Raw genomic sequence first — 16,208 nt, 5'->3', positions numbered from 1 at the left:
GCACTTCCGCTTGCGTTCCACCTGAGTGACGGCGCCGCCGCTTCCTACTGATGTTTTCCTCGACTGGGGTGACTCTGGTTTCTTTCTTTATAGGACAGAAAACTTGAACAAGTGCTTGTGTCGACGTATAACCCTGTCGACCTAGTGGTGTCTATCCAATGATCCATACCAATCTGAGGGGAAATGTACAACTTTCTCCCGGGTGATCTATATAGTTCCATAGGGAGTGTTTCATAATAATATTCAACAAATATTTTACTAAACTGGTCCAGGACATCTCCAGGCACAAGTTACCAGGTTTCATGAGAATATTTTACGTCTGATTGCTAAATCCGGTATAAAGTACAAAGGTTCATTACTACATCAATATGGCTTATCTTACTAGTCTTTTATTCCAGCTAGGTAGATATTTCTAGATTACTCATTAACCTTTATATCAGATTCCTTCTAATTTGTAGAATTATGTACTAAGATGCAGCTATTATACACATTTAGGGCTAATGCACATTTAACCAACTTTAAGGGAATTTGGGAACTATGGTTACAATAATGCTGCTTTCAGACCGTATAACTGGCTTTGACCCTGTATTTGAAAACGTTTCCAAAAACGGGTCTGCCAGGAAAAACCCCTTTCACACTGCATCTCTTCAACAGTATATTACCGTTTAAATGCCGTTTTTTTTTTTACATAATCCCGTTTCAGTGTACCTGGCAGACCCGTTTTTGGAAACGTTTTCAAATACAGGGTCAAAGCAGATAAGCAACAGCAGCCACTCCCGGGTGTTGTAGTTCCGGGACTGCCAGAGATGCCATAGCACCCGCACATTGGCGTTGCCTAGGAACTACGACTCCCAGCATGCACCACGCCGTAGGAGCTTCCCTACTGCAAGCCACTGGACAGGAATTACTTGTGCTGAAATACCTTCTTGGTTGGGGAGGGGGGGGGGGGGGGGGGACGGACGACCGTGCATATCTAATGAAAGCAGTGGATATTTCATTAAATATTGACTGCACTGGATCCGCTCATTAGATATGCACAGCGCGGACCACTATTGGCTGGGTAGGACCCTGCTTATTACCGTTTCCAAACGGTTAAAAATCTGCAAAATACCGTTTTTTTAGTGCGGTCTGAAAGGGGCATTAATGGTTAAATAGGATAGGAAAGAATTTGTGTGGGTGTGGTTCACCAGAGAGACAATTAATATTAATATTTTTAATTTTTATTTGTATAGTGCCTCCACCAAAGCCTCTGATGTCTGCAGGTACCTGGGGACACTTCCACAGGTTAGTAAAATTATTTTCACTATCCTTTAAAATACCTTTTTTCATTAATTTATCTACTGTACCATTACCTTAGTATACCTGTCTTCCAACCGATCCCTGGTAGAGGGTTCCACACATTAATAAATAACACAATTTTTGGATTTCTTCTCCATCACAAGCTCAGGAAACAGGTTTACACAGAGATTGTATACAGATACAGTTGCACAATCATTAAAGGTGCCCATACACGGTACAATTATTGTATACAATTTGGAATAGATCGCATCGCATTGCATAGGTTTTGCAATGCAATGCAATGAGATGAGATCTAGTACAAATAGTATGTGCAGCACATACTTTTTGAGCTGTGTGACGGGAACGCGCATCTCATCGCACCCAGCAATTGTACGGTGCATGGGCACCTAAGTATCGCATTTTTATTATTTCAGACACAAATACTGCATATACTGTATGTGTTAATATTAACCTCAGGGCAACCATGTTAATAATCCTTTACCAAGTATAATTAGGGGGGTATGGATCATATGGTCGACCTAACGATGGTCGACAGTCATTAGGTCGACACACTGCAAGGTCGACAGGGGTCTAGGTGGACATGGGACAAGGTCGACAGGTCATTAGGTCGACACAAGCATTAGGTCGACATGATCTAGGTCGAGAGTCAAAAATTCAACATGGGGTTTTTCACAGTTTTTTTACCCGAATGTCAACACAGTCGACATGGACCCAGGATTAAGCGCACCGCGTCCCCTCGCATGGCTTGCTGCACTCGCCATGCTTTGGGCACGGTGTCTCGCTGCACTCGGGACACTATTTTATTCTCCCACTACACCCTAGTGGATGGTAGGGCATGAAATACTGCCATCTTTAGGTTGACCAACCGACCGTATCCCGTTCAGGGAACCCTGTATAAATCCTATAACCTAGGTTATCACTTTTCTCTCTCACCATTATCTACCTTATCTGTACCATGTAGGGAATATCCTCATAAACCAGATTACCTTAATTGGAAGACATTAACCTGTCACTTGCTTTTTGTATCAGATTACCTTAATGACTGCCAAACACTCAGGGGGAAATTTACTAAGAAGGATGATCCCATGTACGAACAGGTATGACGTGATCAGCCTGAAAATACAAACAGAGAATACAGCTAATTTACAAAGCTGCCCTATTCTCCGTATTCATATTTTCCAGATCGTTCTGAATTTATCGGCAGCCAAATACATATAACCTGCCCAGTGGCGTAACTACCTAATTTGCACCCAGCAAATTTTACGGCACCCCCTCCCACTCCCCTCGGCGCCCCCCCATGCCCGTACCTGCCCGGCCGCATCTGCGGTCACGGTCCCGTCTCTCCCGGTGCGCGGCTTCTGCTGCTTTAATGAAAAGTGACTGTTAGAAAATGGCTGCCCCCATACTGCAGACAGAAAACTGTCTGCAGTATGGGGGCAGCCATTTTCTAAGTGTCAGTTTTCATTATAGCAGCAGGAGCCAGCGCCGGGAGACACAGGACCGCGACGGCAAGCCAGGTACCGGCAGACAGCAGCGGGTAACTATAGCCCCGCAGACCCCCGGCGCCCACACTTTCTCTGCGCCTCCCTGCCACCGCGGGGGCTGAGGAGCTATAGTTACGCCACTGGACCTGCCAGCATCGCACAGATCAGCCAGATCCATGTGATGCTTCTCAGTGTAAACAATAGGAAAAATTAATCCATTTTAAAAAAGGGCGTGCGGTCCCTCCACCTGGATTTAACCAGCCCAGAGTTCTTAGAGCCGGTCCTGAGTTACAGAAATATAGGGGCAAAAAAGCTGGGGTCCCCCTGTATTTCTTAAACCAGCACCAGACTCTTGGCCCAACCCTGGTTCACAAAATATGAGGGACAAAAAGAAGTAGAGTCCATCGCATTTTGGAAACCAGCACTGGGCTCAAACAGCCAATGCGGGGGGACACTTTTATACAAGCTCCCCCGGCCAAAGCGCCAACCTGTGGCTGGTCATCCCTAGTCGGGACCTTGGGGGATTGGGGACCCCCCAATAAGGGTCCCCACCTCCAGGGCACCCCCGCCCCATGCTAATGCCAAAGGCTGTCCCCAGCCCCCCTGAACTGTGGGGGCTGGGCTGATGTGTAAGGTGTAAAAAAAAGAATAGAGTATTGGGTTTTGTTGTGGAACAACAAGTGGAAAAAACAACAAAGAAGGAGAGCAGTGCTATAAACCATTAAAACGATTGGATTATCTTCACATAATTTATTACAAAATAAAACTAAACACTGATTAAAACATGAAGTATTGCACATTCACATTTAACATGATCTAATGGAAATAATATGGGGGAAGTAGTCTGTTACCTCAGGGACCTAAAGGTAATGCTGTGTACACACGGGTCTATATGATTGCTGGGGATATATTGCTAGCAATATATCCCCAGCAATCCTATTGCTAGTGTCTCCTTTTCATCAGCGATGAAAAGGAGACACTGCAACGGGGCGGAGGCGGAGCGCAGCAGCAGGTGACGGGAGGAGGGAGGGAGCAGCGTCGCAGGGCATGGGAGAACATCGCTGATTTCTCCGGCGCTGACCTCCTGCCCGGCGATCGCTGGGGGAAGCCGCTGGTCGCAGGAGCATGCTCCTGCGACCATGAAGGGCTGGCCACGGGAGTGCGCTCCCAGCCATCTATCGCCGGCTGCACATAAAATCACTGGCAATATGGTCGCTGAGCGACCATTTTGCCAGCGATTTCATACATAATTGCACTCGTGTGTACGCACCTTTAGAGCAGTGGTCAGAGAACTCGGTCCTCATTACCCCATGCAGTGCATGTTTTGCAGGTCTCCTCACAGAATCGCAAGTGAAATAATTAACTCCACCTGCGGACCTTATAAAATGTGTCTGTGAATAATTAGTACACCTGTGCACCTGCTGGGTTACCAGCAAAACATGCACTGTGTGAGGTAATGAGGACCGAGCTCCCTGACCACTGCTTTAGAGCCAAATTGAGTGGAGATGATATTTTACCAGTACTTTGTAAAAGTGGTGATGACCAGCTGGCTGGGTCTCTGTAGTGTGGTTACTGCTCTGTAGCAAAGGGCTTGCCAATGTCCACTGGAGAAAAATGTGCTGAAGGCCACAGCGTTCCTGGTATTAGGCACAAACGTCCAATATTCTTGTTCCAAACTGGCAATGAGGACAGGTGTGAGGCTGGTTCAGGCTGAGATGAGTCGACAAAGGTTTCCAAAAGAGTGGGTGTGCAATAAGATGGGGCTCCACTTCTCTCTTTCTATGCTCTGTAACATCTCTCTACCCATCTTCTCCTTCAGCACTCCATTTTATCAGCTCAGCAGTCACCCCGTTATTTTCCTTGGTGGAGGACAGCTTTATTTTTCTTTTAACACTAACACTTTGATACTTTATCTTTTTATTTGTGTGGTGCCCAGAGGAGAACCCCCTATAATGTTAGGGACCTGTCAAACGAGATTACCTTGACGAGTGGTGGACATGCTTATATTATTGTCCAATACTATGCCAAAAACCCTTATATATTACATATAATAAATGAAAGTATTAATGGTTGTATACGGTATGGGCACCTTTAGACAGACAGTCTGACTGTGACTCTATTCAGTTGTTATATCATGCCTGATCCTCTGTCTAAAGTAATGGGCGATTGTGGGGCAGTATTCAATTAATCTTTTTAATGCACTCAGTACAGTTGTCAAAAAATGTATTGAATTCTGCCCACTGACCCCAGCTGGCTTTATTTCTTCCTCATGAGCCCTGCAGCTGAGCTCTGTCCCTGCCCAAACTCCCTCTCCAGGCAGCCATTTGTACTGTCCACCTGCGGCCAAAGTGCAGAGGAGGAGTTGTGTCACTGGAGAGCCAGGTAAGAGAGAGACATAGAGTCAAGTTGGCCATATACTTCTCCGGTTTGCCTACTTTTCCCTAAATTCCGAGGGATCAGGCCAAGAAATTGGGTTAAAAGTGACCAAATCAGATGTGTTTGACATCTGATCCAATCTTAAGCGTGGTCCAATGTGCATCAGATCAGTCAGAGATTGGACCTGCTTGAAGGTCCAATCTTCGCCACGGGCAGCGGGGAAGGAAGTCATATGCAATATATTGCATACAAAAGGACTGCATGCGATACATCGCATGAGATCCTGCCGCCCGGGAAGTGGTGGTGGTGGTTCAAGGGAATTATTACGAGACTTCTCCCTCCAAGAAGTCCCATAAGTGATAAGTGTATGGAGGCCTTAACAATAAGTAGAGGACCATCATCATCCTGCAACTTGATCAGTATGGCACCCGGAGACAGTATCATATTATTTAAATAGATGTCAATTCTAGCATTTCAGTTTGCTCCATCGCTGCCAGCCCTTCATGGGGGTCTTTTACAGGTGGTAATCCCCTAAAAATCCTGGCCACGTAGCATGTTGTACTGAGCCGGTTTTCTGCTGAATACTTAATTCTCTAAAAGTGTTGCATATGAAATGTGTGGATTACTTTATAAATAAGTAGTACTGCTAGATATGTGTATGAGTGTTGTAAATGCCGCTCTTTACACTGTAATAAACAAAATATGTACTATAACATATTTAATTACTTATGTTTATTGGTTAAGCACTGATAAGATACTATATACATTCATATATGCACAGATCCTAAAGTGTGAATCTCCATTATAAGCTAATTGTTAGAACCCTTGCCCCTGTAAATCCATTGTTTACCCCTGATGGCCTCCATACTTTTGAGTGGAATTTTAGCAGGGAAGTCAAGTAAGCCAAAGCCGTGTCTCTGGGCTGGCATGTAAGGGAATGAGAGGGCTCTTGGCTGGTGGGCATTAAGGGGATTCCGAGGAATACAAAGGGTAACATGCTTTTTTTTTTTTTTACCTGTGGGGCGTGCGTGCGTGTGTGTCTTTAAATTCTTGTCGACTTCCAGTCAGCCCTGCTTCTGAGGCTCAGCATTTGATCCCCCACCCACAAGAACCAGAAACCTAAACAGGGAGAACAGAATGCCCATGGTACAGATTATAAGGAAGTAACAGGGCTAGATTAGGGTGAGGAAGCTTCCCTGCCATAGTCGACCTATTCCCGCACTCACTCAGATTTTTCGGGGTACAGAAAATATTGACAAAGGTCTATAACATTATCACGAATGGTCCATCTCCTCGCTGGAATGAGGTGGTCAGCCCGCTCCTGGGTCCTCCTCCTGTACAGGACAAAGCACGGACCTCCATCTCCTTTCAGGCCTCAGAGCCATCTTCTGAGTAGTCCTTTAGTCAGACCTCAGTGTCCCTGGGTTGGCTTTGGGAGCATGCCTTTGCTGATAGCACTCAGCTGTTACTGCCCGGGACAAATTTGAAGATACTTGGCCCAAATTTACAGTATGGTAGCTTCACTCTCTTGGTCGCTGCTGATGCTTCTCAGCAGGTATGCCTTTGTCCTTCAGCTCAACTCAACCAGTATGAGCTTCTGGCAAGTCATAGAAGGCTGAAAGCAGTCTTTTAGTAACAGCAAAGGACACCCCAGAATAAGTCTACTATAAAACCGAACATATAGCATTGGGTAGTTTGATCAGTCAATTCGGCATGTGTGCAAATATCTACATGTAGGGCCTAATGGTTAGTGTACAAGTCTGATGGGTGGTGACACCTTGCATGCTCAGGACCCATTCAGTGCATGTGCTGAATGATTCCTCACACTTTATTTTTAAATTCAATACTTTTTATTAACATTTTGCTTTTCTTTTTACATACATACAGATATAAAATTGACAAAAAGACATACATTCACAAGTACGGCTGTAAGAAAAACAAGTGAAGATAAGTCGTTCAGGAACAAAAACAAGTTCCTGTGATTACCCAACTACCAAGCAAACAACATTCCTGCTATGGTATATTAACTGTTACATCAGCTGTTATGTTGGATTCGCTTCCTCACACTTAGTACCCCCTAAGCCCAAACTTGATTGATATGCTCAGTGCGTTTGAGGTGGGAAATGTAGTGACCGGGTCTGTTGTTCAAAATTGAGGCTTACCACCTTAATTTTGGGTGGGTATTGGTGGTAGTGTAGGGTTGGGGGGTGGGTCTTTTTTTTCCTAGAGTGGCGAGAAGCCTTACATTGGCCCTGATTAGGGACTAACTATACACCAATTTTCTACCCTGTACCGCTCTCACTGCAACCCCTCTACACACTGTGTCACCTCTACCCTACCCGTCTCTGCCATCTCTTGCCAGCACCCACCTATTTCGTCCCTTTGCCACCATTACTCTGCCCTTTCCATCTGCTGTGTTCCCCGCACACATAGGAGATCATACTTAGATGGAGAAATGTGCCTTTTACAAAGCAGTCGCATACACAGGGGGATTCTGAGTACCCATAACCAGAGCTGGATTTAGACATCTCGTGGCCCTAGGCCTCCTTGTTCAAACAACTCATAACACTACATTTTTCACTAGAGTACCCTGGCATGAGCAAAGTATACCATATATCATGATCGTGAGCAGATCGTGAGACGACCATACGATGGTCGCACAATCTGTTGGAGCACACAATCTGCTCACGATCTGCATAGGATCCGATCACGATCTGAAAGGATCATTTTAAAATCCTGACTGCAGCAGGTAGGATTTGCAAAACGACCAAACGACCAGCGAGGACGTGCATCGCATCGGTTCTAAAACATGTCCAATTTACATACATTCGGTCTAGATTGTATTGAAATTAAGGGAATTGAGGCCAAATCGTTCTGGTGTGTACCCAGTCTAAATAAATACAAATACAGCCAAGTATATTAGTTGAAGTTTAGGGCACGATGAATCACCTAGTTATTGATATTATTCTACTGTTTTAGTATCACAGTGATATTACAAATATGCTGTTGTTATATAACATGACTTACTTGTGTGGCGAAATCCAGCTTTGCCCCCTCATCAGACAGGAAAGCTAACCATGCCGCTTTATTTGATTAATACCGTAGGTCTTAAGCCCTTTAACAAGTGCTAAAGGGTTATGTCCCTTCTTAAATGGAGTCCTTCATGATGGAACATGCTATGTATTGCTTTTCCAGCTAAACCATCTAGGTCCACAGGGCTGGGCAATTGCGGCCCTCCAGATGTTAATGAACTACACATCCCACATCTGGAGGGCCACAATTGCCCAGCCCTGATCTAGGAGATGACCAAACAGAAATTTTCCCATAAAAACCAATTTAGTAAATTGCACTGTGTATTTTATATGAAAGGACTTTAGAGGCGGCTCATGTGGTTATGGAGCTCTTGTGAGGACCTGCTGTGAAAACCAACCATGGTTTTGTTTAAGTGCTCTTTCCCCCAAATGATCTGATAGAAGCCAAATATACAGATTTCTTCTTCACAGAGCAGCACAGGATGTGACCATGCTGTGTATCACATGACGATCTACCCCATTTCCAGGCCATGCCTCAATAGCAGTTGTCCTTTAACTAGAACTTTTTAAAATGAATGAAACTCCCAATATACTCAAACTGTTTTAAGATAAAACTACAAGAGACAAAATTATTTCACTGGGTAACAAAAATAATATCTTCTCAAGATGGTATCAGCAGATAAATAAAATAAATAAGTTTCTACTCTGTGCTGCACCATTGTGATATGGGTGCAGAGGCGGAACTACCATTGGTGCAGCAGGTGCATTGCACCGGGGCCCCTGAGGACTAAGGGGCCCACTACTGCCTAGACCAGCAGCTCGTACCTCTGTCACCCACTGTTGTGGGGCCCAAATTGTACTTTTGCACCTGGGCCCACCACTCACAAGTTCCGCCACTGTATGGGTGTGTTGCTGGGAGCTTAGGTGTCGAAACAAGGTAGAGAAGGCGGCTCACACTCTGCCCTCAAAACTATTTGAGAAGTGCCAGTTAATGTACTGGTTCACAGGGGGCAGTGTGGCCACCATCTGAGCATACCACGGGCAGTGTCAGGAATAAGATAATTCCATTTCCAGCAGCTCCACCTCCTCCCTTCCAACAGCCCTTCTCCACCAGCCCCCAGGGTCATACTTCACCCTGCACTCAGCTGCTACAGTGTGTGGTTAGTTACTGTGGGCTGGCTTCTCCTCTGGGACCAGCCCTATGCCCGTCCCACTTCATATGTACTTCCCCTCTCAACCCACAGCTCCCACTCTGTTTTTTTTTCTCCTCCCCTCCCAGCACCCCCACATCCTAGATACATGGAATGTATGTCTACCTCTGTCTAGAAAGTGGTGTGGTGAGAAAGTCCCGCATTCAGAAGTTTAGGCACTCCAAATTAAATTATTTCGCCCCCCCCCCCCCCCTCAACCTAAAAACATTGTGGATGCAGAAACAGTAGTTAAGATTGTACTATTGCAGCTAAGTCTCTCCCTATAGTGATGGCTCACCACAGCCCTGTGTACACCTATCCCCTGCTCATCCTTGTCCTCCATTCTACAGACACAACAGCAAGTCCTGACCCATCTCCTCCTCCATCAAAGGCACAAAAAGCTTTTATTGTTAGTAGCCTGGAGTGCAGTTACCATCCTGTCCCCTATACCTGCCCCGCCTGGACAATGTGCCTATTTTCATGGGGCCTGGAGCTGCAGATCCAACCTCAACTTTGTTAAGGTCCATACACACTGGGCGATTATGCCCAGCGATGATCGCTATCATCGCTGGGGGGGAAAGCCTCTCAGTGCATACACACTGAATGACGCCATCAGCGGGGGGAGGACGGCTTTGCATAGTGCAGCGCTATGCAAAGCCGTCCTCAAAGCCATGCATCTGCTGGTAATACAGCAGATGAATGGACTTCCCAGCGATGATGTGGGAGCGTGCAGTAGTGCTCACCGCTCATCGCCGGTCCATACACACTGGGCAGCTTTTAGCTGAAAGCCACTCAAACTTGCTGTTTTGAGCGGCTTTTATCTCAAAGTCACCCAGTGTGTATGGGCCTTAACTCTGGTGTTATCACTTCTAGGGCCCAGATTTAAGTTTCTCAATAAAGTTAGTGGAGTCTTTTAAAAAATAATCCATGTTTTGAACAGGCTGCAACCAAAATAAGATAAATTGTGAACCAGGTTGAAAAGGGCAATCACATGAGGAAATGATAGGCCTTCCAGGAGGGCTGTACGAAAGTTTGTGGGCTTTGGGAAGCACATAAATCAATAGCATTCTAGGATGTCTAGGTTTGTCAATCCACTAATTAAGAGATCTAGACCAATCACAGCATCAATCTCCCTTTTGTATATACTGTATGTATGTGGGATCATGAGAGAGTAATTTATAACATTGTGTGTTACCCAACTGCCTCTTTACCTCTGCAATGTAATCATATTTATTAAGTAACAGACTACCAAACCCTTTGTCAGAGGGGCGTATGACTATGGTAGTCTTGTCCTTGAGGAAGTTTGAGCCAAGTTTTCTTCCTTGTGGGGCCTACACACATAGCGATCCCCAGGCATTTTCTAAGCGATCTCACTAGATCGATTAGAAAAATGCATCTACGTCAATCCGTGTGTCGGAGCATAGCGATGCGCAGCCCCGCGTGTTGCTATTGCCCCGCGATCAATATCCAGCATGAGGGATAAATCTAGTTAATTGCTATAGTCATGGCCAATGTTCTCACAGAGACCACTGGCCCTGACAGATCGCTCAGTGGCACATCACTCTGCAGCGATCTATCATCGCTAAAAACTCTCATCACTAAGTTTGTGTGCTCAGCAGTGAGGATAGAATGAGGGATTCTCTGGGGTATATTCAATGCTTATTGTGAGCTGTGACAGCTAAAAGTGCTGACTGCTCGGTGTCACAGCTCGCATGGTCAGTATTCAACTGACCCCCTGCACACGTCGTTTCCACTGGGTTTTTGCAGTGTCAACGTCTACAGTGACAGTAAAGAGGCAACTCTGGGATGCTGGCCTTCTAGGCAGATTGGCAAAGAAAAAGACATCTTAGACAGGACAATAAAAGGAAAATATTGATATGGGCAAAAGAACACAGACACTGGATAGAGGAAGATTGGAAAGAAAGTCAAATCGAAGTTTGAGGTGTGTGGATCACACAGAAGAACAAAAAAACCGGGACGGTCCCACGAAAAACAGGACAGTAGGGAGGTATGCCAGCACAGTCACCAGATCTCAACCCCATTGAGTTGTTGTGGGAGCAGCTTGACCGTATGGTACGCAAGAAATGCCCATCAAGCTAATCCAACTTGTGGGAGGTGCTTCAGGAAGCAACTGGTGAAATTTATTCAGATTAATTTAACAAATTAACAGCTAGAATGCCAAAAGTCTGCAATGCTGCAATTGAGGGTACTCTTTACCTAGAAGGGCGCCAGCGATTGAAATCGCGGTCGTCGGGGGTAAAAATCGCGGTCATCGCGGGCATCGCGGGTAAATCGGGATGGCCGCGATGCCCGCGATTACCCCATAGGAAACAATGTTAAAAAGGCTGATTGACCGCGATTTTACTGTTAAATGCCTCAATGGACCCGATTTGGCCCTAGGAATCAATGTTAAATGGGCCACAGAGCCCAAATAAGCACAATTAACCCTTAAATGTCCCCCCCAATTTTTAACGCCACCCCACGATCCACGCGAACCCGAAGCGTGGCGAGCGCAGCGAGCCCGCGAGGGGCGGCGGTACGCGTCCTCCGACCTTTTCATGCCCTACTATCCACTAGGGCGTGGAGTGAGAATATAATAGTGTGGCGAGCGCAGCGAGCCACCGAGCCCGAAGCGTGGCGAGCGCAGCGAGCCCCGCGAGGGGACGCGGATACCTTCACAGGTAGACGCGTCCCCTCGCGGGCTTCACAGGTGTCGGCGTCGCCACGGACACCTGTGAAGCCCGCGAGGGGACGCGTATAACTGTGAAGGTATCCGCGTCCGCTCGCCACGCTTCGGGCTCGGTGGCTCGCTGCGCTCGCCACACTATTATATTCTCACTCCACGCCCTAGTGGATAGTAGGGCATGAAAAGGTCGGAGGACGCGGGCTCGCTGCGCTCGCCACGCTTCGGGTTCGCGTGGATCGTGGGGTGGCGTTAAAAATTGGGGGGGACATTTAAGGGTTAATGGGCTCTGTGGCCCATTTAACATTGATTTCTATGGCCAAATCGGGTCCATTGAGCCATTTAACAGTAAAATCGGGTCCATCGCGCCTTTCAACATTGATTCCTATGGGAAATCGGGAGCATCGCGTCGCGGGCATCGCGGGTACATTTATGGCCGGCCGCGACGCGACCGACACGATTTCCATGTTTAACATGGGTTTCAATGGGAAATCGCGGGCATCGCGTCGGTCGCGTCGCGGCCAGACATAAATGTACCCGCGATGCCCGCGACGGGCGCCCTTCTAGGTAAAGAGTACCCAATTGAGCATTCTTTGCCAAAAGGAAAGTTTTAAAGGACAAAATTATTACTTGCCAATGTCTTGACTATACAGGTATGTTCTATTCAATTTGCAACTCATTTGATAAATAAATGTCAGTTTTCATGTAAAACACAAAATTGTCTGGTGACCCCAAAACTTTTTAACTGTAATATATATATATATATATATATCGCACAACAGCTATCAGGTCTAAATAACCCCCATAGTATTAAACGCAGCAAATTCTAATTTTTATCTAGAACACCAGACGTTGAAAAATTGTAGGGGTCCCCCTGTATTTAAGAAACCAACACCGGGCTCTTGGACTGGTCCAGGTTCCAAAAATACGAGAGACAAAAACAGTAGGGGTCCCCCGTATTTTGGTACTAGCACTAGACTCAGTGTAACACCACAGACCGGGGACACTATCCGAGGTCCCTCAGCCAAAACATTATCATTATCAACATTGTGGTTGGACAGCTGTGGACGGGGTCCCTGGGGGAGTGTGGCCCCACAATAAAGCCCCCCCCCAGGCTTCACCCATCAACAGCTGAAGCCCAGGCCTGTCTCCGACAGTAAAAATAACATTGGGTTTGCTGTTGAACTACTAGTCTTAGCAAGCCTCCCCCACATGCAGGGACTTGGAGAACCACAAGTCCCAGCATGCTGGGCATTAAAGAGCTTCCTGGGACTTGTAAAATAAATACACACGTACACCCAGAACAGTACAACTTCAGTATCATACATTCATACACCACGCAAACATACATATACTCACCTTGCCATGCCAACCCCCCCTCCAGCTGATTTATTTATTAACAGTTTCTTATATAGCGCACACATATTCCGCAGCGCTTTACAGAGAATATTTGAACATTCACATCAGGCGCTGCCCCATGATACTTTCTCTCACAATTTTATTTCTCTTCATGCTTTGATAAATACCCCTCATAACCTGTATCACAATAGACAGGTACAGCAAATGTGCAGAGGCTTGAGTTACCTTGTAATAATAAATAACATAGAAAAGAACACAAGGATGAGATGAGGCTTGTGTTAACTTGTAATACCATAGACAGGAACATCAGGACATGTTGAGACTGGTATGAGTTGTAGCACAAACCAATAGACAGCCACTTGTTGGCCACAGTGATCATGTGCAGCTGGGCTGGTCCTCAACTGGATGGATTAAGGTCAGCTGACCTAGAGCAAGATGGTGGCGCCAACGCCTAATACAGAGTACTTTTAGACAACCTGTCCTGCAGGACAGTTGAACCGCAATGGGCCGGTGACTTTTAGTACATATGCAGGTTCTTTTGTGCCAATTTATACATTTGTATTACCAACATTGGGGCACTATTTAGTCATCATAGCTGACCTTCATATACATTTAAGTGGCACTATCCCTCGAAACTCATCACAAATGACACTGGTCACCCCTTCAATCAGACTTCCATTCCTCCTCTTACAACGCTTAAGATCAGTAGACAGATTTCCTGAGCACCGAGAGACATATAAAACAAATGAGTAGTAGACAAGATCTTGTGATATGTAATAAAAACATAATTGATGGTGTAAGCTGCCGTAACAATGCGTTTCTACAGGAAGTATTTGGCCGAGATCCCCGTTTCCTGTACTTTCCAAATAAAAAAGAAAACGCTGTAATGTACACAGAACAGCGGACTGCTTCTTTTGCTCATTGTTACACTTCCCTTCTGTTAGGTTCTTAGGACATTATTTAAAATAGAACAAAAAAGTATCCATATACCAGCAGCATAAGTCACTAACATAAACGGGTCAATCCTATTAACCACGAAGGGAAAGGCCTGTTGTTGCAGCATTTTTATTGGCCTGATCTCTTCATAGACTCATGGATTTTGGGTCTGGTGCTACTGCAAGTGCAGCATACAGTACAAATTACGTTAACTTGGATCCCACGGAGTGTAAAAGGAACCCTGATGTATATTTTGGTCCTGACCAGAGAAACACTACTGTAAAATCACGTTGACAGTAGTGAAAACAGCTGGCCACCTTCGCATTAGTAAACAATTGTCTTGTACAATGTTTCATACAGATTTCTGTTAATACATTACTTGCTAAATTCCATTCAAAGAGGTAATCCGGGTACATATATTATGCAACAGTCATTTCATTTTTGTTGTATAACCCAAAATTGCTCTCCAAACCCTCACATATCCGCATAGTTATAATGTATGCAGGACACTACAGGAAATGTATACCTCCAGTCAAGCACAGAAGGTAGACAATGTAAAGTGTATTTAGAAAGATAAGATTACAATTAAAAACAAAAATCTGCATATGAATAAACTAAACAAGGTAGGCAGATATATTACCAGTAACCTATACTTTTACACCGAGCAAGTGGGGTGTATTAGATTCCTTCTTTAATAGAATTATTCAGCTGCTAAAACCAGCCCTACTAGAAGTAACTCCTATTATGTATAGTAACAGATGGTGCATTTGTGTATTGCAATACCATTAACTGCTAGAGAGTGCAATGGTATACACTCACACCTGTGCCAACTTAATCAGACGGCCACTCCCAGCAAGTCATTTTTCGCAGTAAATTGTGGCATATTCACTTACATGCTCTTAGCCGTTTCCAACAGCAGGACAACTGAAACCACAGGAAGCAGCAACTTCGAGGCACTAAGGCAGGAAATCATGCAAAAAATACAACTTTTTTTTTATTTTTCTCAATAGCTTTTTTGAGCAATTCAATTAGTGCCCATTTTTTTCACCAGAAAAAATGGATTTGTTTTTAAGAGAAAACACATAGTGGGATATCTTATATCAATTGCGTGTAATAGGCTAATTCGGGACTATCTAGTTAGCCACAGCATGCACCAATTTATAAGGGATTATTTTTCCACCTGCCAAAGGAGGAAGCAAAAGTACCAAAAGCTGTACAGTTTTTCGCAAAAACGGAGCTGAAGCTGGGTCAAGACACACAGGTTTCACCGAACATGTGTGTTTTCGCATAGAAACGGTCTTTTATTTACAGTTAGCCTGAAAAAAGCCAGGAAAATAGCCTAAAAAAAAACCCTGACATTTTTTGCTCCCAATGTTTTGATAGGGACGGATACAACCAGGATGCAACCCATAGAATCCATGATAATTTTATGGACCTAGGTGTTTTCAGTGGAGCAATTGAGAAAATAAGCTATCAGGATTTTTTGTTTATATCAGCACCTACTGAAAAAATCCTCATAAAGGGGGGTTATTCATTAAGGATCTCAAAAGTAAAATCTTTCTCTAATGGACAAAACCATGTGCACTGCAGATGGGGTAGATGTAACGTGCAGAGAGCGTTACATTTGGGCGAGTTATTTTGTTTCTGTGCAGGGTAAAAACTGGTTGCTTTATTTTTACACTGACATTTAGATTTCAGTTTGAACACACCCCACCCAAATCTAACGGGGCCTACACACATAGCGATATGCAGGCATTTTCTGAGTGATTTTAAATAAAATATCTAAATCGCTCAGAAAATGCCCTTACATCGCTTTGTGTGTAGGGGCCATAGTGATGTAGATGCGCTG

The 16,208-nt window shown here is 45.0% G+C and overlaps 1 protein-coding gene across 5 annotated transcripts in view; it reads left to right on the top strand.

The window, feature by feature from the left end:
- The window catches only part of LOC146064557 (uncharacterized), a 35,011-nt gene that overhangs the window by 10,422 nt on the left and 8,381 nt on the right, over positions 1-16,208 (top strand). For 3 of the 5 annotated variants that reach the window (XR_014471825.1, XR_014471826.1, XR_014471827.1), the window contains exon 2: positions 1,233-1,284. Coding sequence is in view for 2 of the 5 variants with exons in the window: in XM_083178199.1 (XP_083034325.1) it covers positions 1,233-1,284; positions 5,066-5,165; positions 7,047-7,141 (247 nt within the window). In the remaining 3 variants the exon portion in view is untranslated. Of the gene's footprint in view, positions 1-1,232; positions 1,285-5,065; positions 5,166-7,046; positions 7,274-16,208 lie in introns of those variants that run through there. The other 2 variants (XM_083178199.1, XM_083178198.1) reach the window with 1 other exon arrangement.

The sequence above is a fragment of the Crinia signifera genome, chromosome 3 (genome assembly GCF_055691185.1).
Source record: "Crinia signifera chromosome 3, ASM5569118v1, whole genome shotgun sequence".
Lineage (NCBI taxonomy): Eukaryota > Metazoa > Chordata > Amphibia > Anura > Myobatrachidae > Crinia > Crinia signifera.
Note: the sequence above shows the minus strand (reverse complement) of the source record. Positions and strands in the feature narration are given on the sequence as shown.